Here is a 12562-nt window from a genome sequence, read left to right on the forward strand (position 1 = left end):
CCTAAATTCATTGATTGACATAAAAATTGAGGGATGAAAATGACATTGATCATTTAATCTTACAATATAAAACTAAGTGAATTTTTCAACGTGCCCAAAGGGTAAGGGAAGGGCCCTTGTTATTCCAGGGAAGTGCTAGTGCTCCCACGTCTCTGAGGCTAAAATGTGTTTGAAAATGTTTGAGTAAAGAACTCTACATGATTTAATCATCCATGATGAGGGAGGGGAAGTTGGAAGGAAATTTCTTTCTTAATGGTTATTTGGATCCATTCTTTGCTTTAACCTTGGCATGTGATTCCAGCCTGAATCTGATTCCCGAATCAATGGCGTCTCCCCATGGGCTTCCCCACAGCATTCTTCACTGAGCTACTCCCTGGACCAGGACCCCAGCCCACAGCTTCACCCAGCAGGTCAGTGTCTCCAAACGTGGCAACACTGCCCAGTCTGCTTTGTGCTTTGCTATTGTTTATTTTTCATTTTTATTGTCCTTAAATATTTGTGCCATACTGCACAAAGAATTTTGTATTTTCTTTGGTCTCAAATGAGTGCAAATCCATTTGAACAATATCAGAAAAGCAAACATTATAGACTACAAAGCTGTAATATACTTGTATAGGTAATGTGTAGTAGCCGATTGAATTTTAGTGAATGATATAAAAAAAAAAGTGCTCTTTTTGGAATGAGCAAGAATTTATTTTTTAGTTAATTTTTCATTTCACCAGAGAAATAGAGAACTAGAGAGCTAAACACTTTCAACAGGTTCTCCCAGGCACTCCCCACCCCTAGCTCTTAATCCAACCAGGATCTCAAGTGTACATCTGCCCCACACCTACAGGTTTACCTGGCAACTGAACCCTGGTTTCCATTTGGCTACCAGCATTACAGAGCTCCCTGCACTCCTGCTGTGCCATTGCAATTGGCCCAGGAAGTCCACATTTGATCTACTTCGAAGAGGATTCTTAGTACATTTTCTGTCTCTAAAATTTCACATGTTTCCATATTCTAAACATTATACTAAGGAACATCATACTTGTCCACTTCTTTGCATTCTAGCCCCCATAATCATTGACCACCTGGCCCATCTGAGGCAGAGGTCCACCTAACCTGTCACTGGTCACAGTGGTGACCTGTCATCAAGAAGGAGTCTGTAATCTAGGCATTCAAGGAATGATATTTTGTTATCAAAAAAATTCAAGATCTAAAATTCTACTTAGGACTACATATTGTAAGCCAATTAATTTATTCTGGGACATCTTTTAATATAGTAATCGAAAGACAATTTAAAATATGTTTTAATATTTATAAAATAATTTTTATTGAACTTTATTTCATTCATTTATTTATTTATCTATTTTAATTTGACCAGAGAGGGACAGAATGAGAGAGAGAGAGGGAAAGTGAGAAAACAAACCACCAAGTTTGGGACTCGAACCACAGTTGGCCATGTGGGAGTCCAGTGCCCTTAACTACCATGACACTCACCGGCCTCTGTTTTAATATTTTTAAAGTAAGAGCCATTTGACCACTGGTTATAAAATACAAAACACATCAATGTAAAAATTATTTTATAAGATTACTTTTGTGGCAGGGGGGGGTAGCCTATGCTGAAAGCTCCAGAAGAAAGAAGAAAGGAGAAAGAAAGTGGTGCAATATCTTTCCCTCTGAAGAAATACCTAGAAGGCATAATAATAGATTTCTAACTAATACGTTGAAATAATATAACTACATTACTTATTTTCTAGCCTTACATTTCCCCTGGTACATGGATTTTTGTTTGACATAAGGGTCTAGAATATTTTAATTACATAAAATTATATTATCAAAAATTACTACAAAAACATTTGTGGCATTTCCTCATAAAATTGTCCTTTTTATAATTCCTTTTTTTAAAGTATTACTTTATTTAACTTTATTTATTTATTTAAATTTGAACAGAATATAAGAGAGAGAGAGAGAAAGTGAGAAAGCAACCCACCAGGTCCAGGACTTGAACCACAGTTGGACATGTGGGAGTCCAGCACCCTTAACCACCACACTGCCTGCCGGCCCAATTATCCTTTTTAAATGAGGACTCTTCACACTGATATGGAGAGGCCGGTTATAGTACTCTCTTCTGAAGTCGGGTTTGGGTGGCCATTTGGGCGAGAGTTGCAGAGCCTCTGATCCTGTGTGCTTTCACAGCGGCCGAGGACCTGCTGGCCCCGCCTCACGACACCAGCACGGACCTCACTGAGGTCATGGAGCAGATCAACAGCACGTTTCCATCTGGCGGCCGTGAGTATGGGAGATCCTGAACCACTGCCATGCTTTTTCCTTTTCGTCCTCTTTTTGTGCACACAGCTCTTTGTCATCTTGGACAAGATGACAAAAACTGATATTAGAAACAGAATTAGTAATTACTTGAACATAAGGCAAATGTTATGTACATGGACAAAGAAAATGCAGCTCAACCTAGATAGCATAAGATCACTGGGGTGCAGCGACAATTGTGATCCTGCTCTTTGAGATTTTTCAATATGCCTTGTGAGTAATAAAATAAAGGCAAATAAAATAAGTTTGGTCTTCAGAAGGAATTATCCTTTTCAATAGAAGCTATCACATGGATCACGTATTGCTTCAAAGAACAGCTTTTAGTGACTTGCCAAGCAAGGCGTGTGACCAGCCTTCCTAATGTAATTCCCTCTCTTTTCTTCAGTGTTCTCTGATGTCATCCGATTCGGGCATAGGAAGGAATTATTTTCAGATTTCCCTCCTTTTGTCTGCTGTTTTATATTTTTTTCTCGTGGAACAAAACAGTCATTGTATAAAGGCCAAACAATTTAAGGCATCACAGATTATGACCCTCTGAATTTTCCATGTGAACAACCAAGAGCTAGAAAATAACCAAATAAAAACAGTCTGAATCCCAGGAGAAATTATATCATGATTCTTATTTATTGATTTTTCCAAATGTTTTATCTCAAGCATCTTGCCATCTTACAATTTCTTTCTTTCTTTTCTAAATCTTTTTTTTTTTTTCCTTTGTGAGTGACAGAGACACAGAGAGATCAAGAAACAGAAACATAGCATCTTCCATAGGGTCCTAATACCACAATCTACCCACAACCTCAGCTTCAGCCCAGTGCAGATCTGAACACATGTTACCAGTGTACTCAGGGAAGTCTCCAGACATAAATGTGGAACCTTCCCACATGGGTCAGCTTTGCCAGGTGTCATGTTTTAGTGCTGCATTTTATAGCTGCCCCTCACCTTGCATTTTCTCCTGAGCTCTTACCTAAAACATGTCTGCTGTTTCAAACAGATACAATTCACGTGTGTGTGTACTGCTTATACTGCTTACAACTACAACTATATTTTAAATAATCTCCTAAATCTATGAAGAGATATATATGTTTTAGTGTTCCAAGACCTCTTATTGGATTGAATGAGTAAAAGAATGATTCCAAAACATTTTTGAACAGGGACGGTTTGGTTGTTCTGTAGGGTTCATTTGTTTTGTTGCCCCTTTTAAGTTGTTCAGCACGCAAATATTTTAATAAGCCTTTGCAACTCCACACACTTACTGACCACCCTTGGAGGATTTATCTAAACAAATCAGATTGGCACCCTCCCAATGCCAAGCCCATCCCTTGAGCCTCTAACTAATGAGAACTTCTAAAGTGCTTGTCACTGGCATACAATGAATTGATCTGCATGTTAATCTTGACTTTTGATCCTTTGTGGATTAAAATATTAGCATGGCCACAAATGAATTTCCACTGCTGGCAATCTTGGAATTAAAATGAAACTCCGTATTCATAAACCCTAATAGCACAAATTGCCTTCTTTGGCATGATGCTTTTTTTAAACCATGTCTAGGTGTTGATGCATATAACACTTTAGAATTCTTCCATCTGGATTAATATCCCAGTTGGTCCTGAAAGCACCTTTGAAACAGCTTTTTAAAATCTTTTTCAAAATTATTTACATTGTGTTTAGAGTAGAAAGCTAGGAATTCCCATCTCTTCCTGGCAAAAAGTTAATGAAGGGAATTTAATTATGCTGTCTATTAACCACTGTACACGTTAAAATTGCCACTGACTGCTGTAACCATTTCTTTTTTACTATAAAAATTTTTGTCAGTTTTTAAATTTATGTCCTTTAAATATTCAGGATACTCATAGTCAGCCAAATTTTTGCTGATAGAACAACCAATGCTTTAAAAATTAGTTTTGACCCCACAACATCTTTTCAATATGAATTGTCTGTGTTTATTAAGCTCAAATGACATTTATCCAAAACTCATAATATGCTAAAATGCAAGAATTTCCTGATTTCCTTTTAAAATATATTCGTATGATTTGTTCAGGAGAATACTCATAACCTTTTATTTGATAAAAAGCTGTAAAGTTAAAAGTATTGGTTTGGAGTAAAATGGATTAGACTGTCTGGGGTTTGACTATTTGTTATATTTGTTACTTACGAAGGAGGCACAACTCCGTTTTAGAAAGCCCATGTAAACATAGGGGGTGTTTAGTTATTATTCAACTCAACTAACCCTTGGGTGTAGCTCAGGGATGTGTAAGGTCCACTCTTATTTTTTTAAATTTATTTATTCATTTTTTCCATATGTGTGTGTGTGAGAGAGAGAGAGAAAGACAGAGATAGACAGAAACCCCCAACAGGGTCTTCACAGCTTCAACAGTCTTGGATCTTGGGCAGATTTGTGCACCATGTGTTTAAGGGGGTCCCTCCATGCAAACAGGGAACCTTCCCATGTAGGCCTACCTCACAGAGCAGGTGTTTTCCCTCTCTGCCACTGTCCACTCTTTTCTTCCTCATGTCACATATGTGTCTAGTAGGACTAGGCCTGTTTTGGCCTACATCTTCCCCGAAATAACGGGGCTCATACTTTCCTTCCAGGTGTCATAAGTAGGTTGCCCTTTCAGCCACCTCATTTATAATCTCCAAATTACTAGTACTCAGTCAATAAGTGCCCCTGATCTCTTTTTTCTACCTCCCTCAACATAGAAAAATGAGAGAAGGAAGGCTTGAACATGTTTGATGATTAGGGACAATTATAATTTGATCAAAAATGGATGTTGTGGGCCAGCAGGTGACACAGTGGTTAAGTTCCTAGACTCTCCTGGCTGATCATGGTGTAAGTCCCATGGCTTTAAAATCATGCTGGGTACCTAAGTGTGCATGCCCATGATCCCAGTAAGAGAATGGAGAAGGGATTGCCACATGGCCATCCCCCTTAAAGGTGATTTCTCACTTTCCTCTTACTATCTCTTTCTGTCTCTCTATAAGGAACGCATGCACCCTATAGCAAAAAACAAACAAACAAACAAAAACCAAAACAAAAACAAAACAAACTTAAAAAAAAGAAACGAACAAACAAAAAAGAACAGATGTACAGATGTTGCCATTACTAGGGTCAGATCTCATTTTATATTCTGTACTCGAGTACAAAATGATTACACAGTGTAAGGGAGAAATGAAAGGGAGAAAAGAAATTTGGTAGTGGCTGCTCTTGTAAAGCCAGCCAGATCCTCTTCACTATTGTGGATTCTGGAACAAGAAAGGAATTGATCTACTCAGATGCCAGGCAAATTAGACACCATATTTGAACACCTTCAATGCCCTTAACTAGACCCATCTTAGGCATGATTATGAACCCAGGTGTCCAGAAGGTGCTGAGAATTAGGCAGCCCTTTTCTTGATGCAGGAATCTTCCTTTGAAGATAGTGGCCCTAGGCCTGCATCAAGGAAATCAGAATTTTGGGTTTTATGTCAATAATTACTGAAATTCCTGGGACTCTGATTTTTCAGAATAGAGATTTATTGGGACCACAATTGCATAGTAGTTAAGGTGCTGGATTTCCATATAGCCCACCACAGTTCAAGTCCTGGATCCAGCAACTTGAAATTCACAAAAATTTGTGAATTTGAGCCCAAAATCCCAAGAAGAGAATGGATTACGGTGTAGCCATCCCCTTATTTGGGGCGGGGGGAACTTCTCACTTTCTGTCTCTCCATCTCTCTCTGTCTTTCTGGTAAACACAAATAGCAAAAATCTCTCCCCCAAAAAGGAGAATTATTTAACTCATGGTTTTGGAGATGGTAGAGGCTATTGTGTGCAAGGCATCACGTGACCAGACGGAGCAGGAGCAGAACATGTGTCTGTGTCTATGTCATCTTCTCTACTTATAAACCCACCACGAGATGGCTAGCAGGTGGCATGGTGGTTGAGGCACTGGACTCCCAACAATACTAGCCTCCACTGTGGTTTGAGTCCTGGACCTGGCGGCTTGCTTTCTCACTTTGTCCCCCCCACCCCTTCCTCTTTGTCTCTCTCTGGTGAACACATGTGCCTTAGAGCAAATTAAACAAAGAATAATAATAATAAATAAAATTAAATAAATAATTCTTAAAAAAAAATAAACCCACCATGATTCTCTTATGGGGGTGGCCTCACCCACATGACCTAATCCTACTCACTTCCCAAAGGCCCCACCTCTTAATCTCAGAGTCAGGCTCAGTAGTCATCCTCTCAATCCCTCCACAACCAGCTTTCATCAAGTAGTTTTTGAGGGGACAGATTCAAATCATAGCAGGTAGCAGTAATCTGAGACTCATGTCCCTAACAGCCTTTTGGTCTGAATTCTCACTATCCAGCAAAATAAACAAAACTTGCTGTATTCTTTATTTATTTTGAAGAGGTTTTTGCTATAGGGTGCGTGCACACGCCCAAAAGACAGAGAGAGACATAGAGACAGAAAGCGAGAAATCACCCCCCTGAGGGGGAAGGGGAGATGTCCACACTGCAATCCCTTCTCCTCCATTCTCCTTTCGAGATCTTGAGCATGCATGCACACGTGCCTGGCATGAGTTTAAGCCACTGGGTTCAGGACTCAAACAACTGTTGACTACATGGGAGTCCAGTGACATAGCTATTATGCTAACTGCTGGTCCCAAAACTCGCTATGTTCTGATACATAAAATAAATGCATAACCTAACTCAAATAGGAAATTTTGGTAACTTTTGGAAAATTAAATGCTCACTAAATATCTTCATGTATACTTATCTGAGCAAGCCAGCATGTATTTTGCATAATTTCAGTGGAATTTTTATCTTAAAGCACATGGGATATAACAAAATTGGAAAACTAGCCTTTGTTTAAGGATTTGTCTTAAAAAAAAAAAAGTGGTCATATACCTGTTTGTTATTTTCCCACTGCATCCCTGTAACAGCTAGGTCTTTATCCTCCTCAGACTGGCATGTTCTGCATGTGCGCATGCCTGAGAGAGGAGAACAACAAAGCAAGGATACAGCCTCAACTGATTTCTTTGTTTTCTCTTTCAGCAAATGTCCCCAGCAGGCCACAGGTAAGTTAACTGGGTTGATTGACTCAACTGTTGCTGATCCCAACCTGGAGGGAGCAGGTTGGCTACCACTGAGCTCAGTCCTACTTCCTTCTTCACATAAATGAGTAAACTTGTTTGTCATTTAAAAGCTAGTTGATTTTGTGCAGTAGTTTCTTAATCTAGGGAGGAGAGGGACAACAGGGGTTACTAAACTAGGCTTTTCTAGATACCAAAAAATACCCCCCCCCGCAAAAAAAAACATAATAATTTGATCGTCTGTGTTTTAACGACTTTTTAAAGGGCATTCCATCTACTATATAAAGTCACTCTGGATAGATTTAGCCAGCCACTGTTCTCCCACACGCCTGCAAAGGTACCTGTCACAGCTATTCCAGACTTTTTAAAAGGGACAGATACCACAAACATGGCTTTGTTACTTTGAGGGGCAAAGAGTATTTTTCATTTAAACATTTGCAGAAACTGTTGGTAACTATAGCCCATGTTTTTCAGTATGTGCCTTATCAGGTACTCAGTAATAATGTGCCACAGGGCCACAATGGGTCTTTGAAGAACATTTCTTTGATTAACTAGTTAATTAATCGTTTTAAACAGTGAGGCTTTTGATTGTTCAATGGTCTTACTGGCAAGAGGGGCTGGGGCCTTAACTAGAGGACAGGGGCATGTGAAGTGGACTAGTACTATGATAGTAAGAGCTACAGTTTACCTCTCATAGATGCTTCTTTTGTCTTAGTCATTAGAAGCTGGAACTTCAGCAGGTTGTGAGGCAAGAGATTCTCAGCTTGGTGTTTTCTGGGGGAGGAAAAGAAGATGTTCTGATAATCTCAGTGAGGGCCTAGGAAGAGCTGGATCCAGTGTATGAGGAGTGTGGGAGAGAAGTCATATGTGGAAGGGTTATGGAGAAACTGTCTTCAGGGATAACCAGTTATTGATTATGCAAGCCAGTGAAGGAAGCAGTAAGAGAAGAGTTTGAGAATGTGGGCTTGACAGATGCTGGGCCATGTGACCCAGAGGGGACAGAAAAGGGTTTCAAGAACTAGAGAGTATGGGGCATGTGATAAAAAAGGGGTGTGCAGATGTCTCTACATAAAACAAAGAACTAGGGTTGAAAGGGTAAACAGGTATCTGGAGCAGCTGATGATGGACAATTCAAAAGCAAGGACAAAGGGATTGATGAGATTAGTTTTGATGGTCCCTGAGGTGGTGATGAGGCTGTGAATAATGGGGGTCAGAAAGGGGAGAGAGAAGCGTCCTTTAAATTCTCAAATACTTTACAAGTGCTCAGACTGAAACAAAAGTGACCTTAGTCACCTTCCCCTCCTATTTGTAGAATAAAATAGGATTACCCTGATCTATGTAGAAACATCTGCACACCACTCAGTGTCCCTTGTCCCACCTGCTCTAGCTTTTGAAACCCTTTCTCTGTGCCCTGTAGGTCATCAGTAAAACACATATTCCCAAACTCTTGCCTTTCAAAGGCTGATGCCACACCTTGAAAGCTTGGGACATTTAATCTCCCTCCCCCCTTTATTTTTTTGCCACATAGTGAAACAGAGAGAGAAAAAGAGAGAAAGAGGGAAGAAGTGAGAAATCATCCCCCAGGGGGATGGCCACACTGCAGTTTCTTCTCTTCCATTCTCCTCTGGGGATTTGGGGAATGCACACACATGTGCTTGGTGTTTTTTAAGCTTCTGGATCTGGGACTCAAACCATGCAGTGACCATGTGAGATCCAGCTACCTTAACCATTCTGCCACTGGGTGGCCTCTGGGACATTTTATTCTAACAGACACCACTGCACTCCCGTCAATTATGATTCCTGTCTTCTCTTCCTCTTCTCTAGACCCTAATTTGAGACTGAGATGAGTTGGTATTGTCAGGGAGCCTCCTCTGAAGCAGAACTCCCACACGGCCCTGGGGGAGATCGGGTGTCTGCACCAGCCTAATGCACTCCCTGTTTATAGTCCTAGCAGGAAGAAGCCAAGCTCTCTCCAATTTAATTGGGTTTTTAATCTGGGCAAGAGAAAAGGACACCCAAACTTCTCAATGTATTGGCTGCAATGATAGAAAGCAGACTAGGTGACTTCTAGATAAGAAGGAAGAACCTCATTCCAGGAAACAAAAGTCACATGAAAGGTCGGGGTCCCCTTTGGACCCAGAAAAGTAGGCTGGACTAGCTCTGGAATGTGCACTTTTGTTTCCTTAAAGAGTTGACGGGTCTCTGTGACCCAAAATGTTTTATGCAAATGCTGTTCTGACAGTGCTGTTTTCCGTTTCCACAGGCCATGTGAAGTATTCATCTAGCCAACCAACATCTCCTGACTTACAGTAGTGCCCTTTTCAGCAAATGTCAATTCCAAGTTCCATTTAATCCAAGGCTCCTTGGCTGCGTGACACGTGCAGTTGAGCGCTGACTGTGTGTTCTACTGAAGGAGTAAAACACTGACTATCCAAAGAGAAAAGGATATTTTGTTTTTATAATAACCATATATTATTGTTTTCTTCTTCCCTTTCTATGCAACTGTAAATTAATGAACAGAGAGGTATTTGGAAATGGTAATACATTTGTCACTGATTTGTATTATGTATACAGCACTGGGAAGGTGGGTGGGGGCTTTCTAATACTGTCTTTTTAATAACCCTGATGAAAATTGCAAAAGAGAAGACCACTTTACATTTTTACATTCCTCCGGCTGTTCATATTAACCTTGTACAATGACTTCATTTATCTCTTTGACTCTTTTGGCATTATGTTTTGGTTATTTATAATTTATCAGCCACATGACCACATAGATTCCATGTGTGTGTTTCCATGATTTGGCCAAATTAATGAGTTCACATATTTCAATGGATATATATATATGGATCAGATGACAACTCTGTGTATACTGTTGAACTGTATTTGACATCATACTCTTCTTCAGTGACCACTTGGGTAACCACAACAAAAATCCCATGGTCCTAAATAGCATTTCTGTTAGGAATTTTCCCCTCTATGTTTACTTTCTTTTTATGAATAGGTCTTGGTTTCTTTATTTATTTTGTATCCCAATCTAACTAATAGAGAAGACAGCAGTATAAATATCTCAACGATCTTTCTACCAAAGGTTGTCCATTTAACCAAATTTTCTTTTGGACACAGAAACAAAACTTGGTACAACCTTCCCTAGTTCCCAGGTCTTGATTTTCATCATCCAGTGTATGGTAAATCTTTACCTACTGTGATAGCAGAAGCATCATTGTCTTTAGTTCTTTGAAGAGACATTTATTGTTCTTATATTTTCAAGTCCTTCATAATTCTTGGAATTCCTAGTTGTTTTCTTTCTGAAAGCAGACACAAATTTAGTGCATGTCTCATTTTACCTTTTGGGTGAATAAACAGATGTTTTATTACCCTTCCCTCAGTGAGTAGATTTGGGAAGGCTGTTCATCAAAGACAATGCTTCTGCTCCAACAGAAGAATGAAATTAATGCATACGTGGTGGTAGTCCTGCCTTTGAGTGCATTCAGTTAGATATTTGGTTTAGCTTCCGAGTTAACATTTAATTGATTCAGCTTAAACATGTTACTTAATTACCAAATGTAGAGAAACCAAAAAAAAAAAAGTGAAAATACTTTGTTTTGATTCAAGCATATGTGCTTTTAAAACATCAGGACATTTTAACTTTGGGTTCTCTTTAACTGGGATCTGGCCAGGAGGAGGCTTAAAGTAGAAATTGCTATTCTTTTAGAATAGACTGGGTGGGTTGGGGGGCAAGGGTGTCTATTTGCAGCATAGATATTTTGAGAAGAGAATTGTTTTATATAAGAGGAAAGCCATGACCACCTTTCTACCTCAGATCCATCTTCATTCATCGCGTTGGGACTAGCTTTATGCCACTACAGTCTGCAAAGTCTAGAGCTTTTATCAGGCCATATCATACCCGAGAAAGTACCTATTTAAGGAAAAAGTAATTCCCTGAACTTTGAACTTCATGTTGTAGATTTGGTGTCTTCCTTGTTCTTACTTTGAAAGTCATGTATTAATTTTTTTTCTGCCTGTATTTGTATGCAAAATGATCTTTATCTGCTATTAAGGAAAAGCTACATAATACACTACATTGTAACCTTCTAAGTAATAATAAATAAATATACCGCAGTAACAACAATGGGGAATATGTATGTAGTTCTTTTGAAATATGTGGTAAAGAACTAATCATAGACCATCATCTAATCTGGTTACATGTTGTATTTTTCATCCTGAATAAAAGTAATTTTAACACAACATGATTTTGATATTCTTCCTCTGTGTTTACTGATAGAATCTGAGCTTTAAATGTATATTTATGAAAATAAAAATAGAGAACCTGTATCCTGATAAATCTACATATTTCCCTGAAGTTTCTCACATATACATGAATACAGTCTCCTCTTGCTCTCATTCTCTCTGTCTCCTCTCTTACATAAAGATATGAAGGGGCTTCAGAAAGTTCACGGAAATACGAAATGACAAGAAAAAAGAAAACAAGTGAACATTGTAGTTCAACATAAACTGCAAGTCCTTTTGATTCCAGCCATTTAATCCATTCCTAAAGAACTGAGCACTTAGGGAATGTAACCACATAGGAGACAAAGAAGTCAGAAGGGGCCAAATCAGACCTGTAAGGAGGATACCTAGTGATTCTCTATTACCGCTCTTGAAAAATGGTCACCATGTCGTGAGAAGACTGAGCGGAAGCATTGTCGTGGTGGAGAAGAACCTTCTGGTAAAGCCTTCCCAGGGATTTTTTCAGTTCAGATTTGGCCAACTTTTCCAAAACGCTCTCATAATAAACAGATGTTGTTCTTTGGCTCCCCAGAGAGTCAACCAACAAAATGCCCTGAGGATCTCTAAAAACTGTTGCCATGACCTTCGCTTTGAACAGTCTACTTTTGCTTTGACTGGACCACTTCCACCTCTCGGAAGCCATTATTTTGATTGTAGTTGGTCATCGGGATTATATTGGAAAAACCATGTAGTATCTTCTGTTAAAATTCTTCAGAGAATTGCTTCAGGATCTTGAAGCTGTTTGTTTAAAATCTTCATTAGAAAATATCTACTCTTACCTGCAGTGCATTGGGTCTAACAGTTTTGGCACCCGCAGACAGAAAGTTTGCTCCGCTTTAATATTTTTAGTCAAGATTATGTAAGTTGGACAAATTAAGATGTGTTTGTT

General features: G+C 39.2%; 1 protein-coding gene across 3 annotated transcripts in view; it reads left to right on the forward strand.

Annotated features, from left to right (window-relative positions):
* UTRN (utrophin) overlaps positions 1 to 11631 on the forward strand; it is a 645934-nt gene extending 634303 nt beyond the window's left edge. For all 3 annotated transcript variants that reach the window (XM_006161924.3, XM_006161922.3, XM_006161923.3), the window contains 4 exons: positions 302 to 410; positions 2182 to 2274; positions 7349 to 7371; positions 9650 to 11631. In XM_006161924.3, the coding sequence (XP_006161986.1) occupies positions 302 to 410; positions 2182 to 2274; positions 7349 to 7371; positions 9650 to 9658 (234 nt within the window). In that variant the 3' untranslated portion in view covers positions 9659 to 11631. The remainder of the gene's footprint in view (positions 1 to 301; positions 411 to 2181; positions 2275 to 7348; positions 7372 to 9649) is intronic.
* The last annotated feature ends 931 nt before the right edge of the window (positions 11632 to 12562 follow it).

The sequence above is a fragment of the Tupaia chinensis genome, unplaced genomic scaffold (assembly GCF_000334495.1).
Source record: "Tupaia chinensis unplaced genomic scaffold, TupChi_1.0 Scaffold139457_1, whole genome shotgun sequence".
NCBI lineage: Eukaryota > Metazoa > Chordata > Mammalia > Scandentia > Tupaiidae > Tupaia > Tupaia belangeri.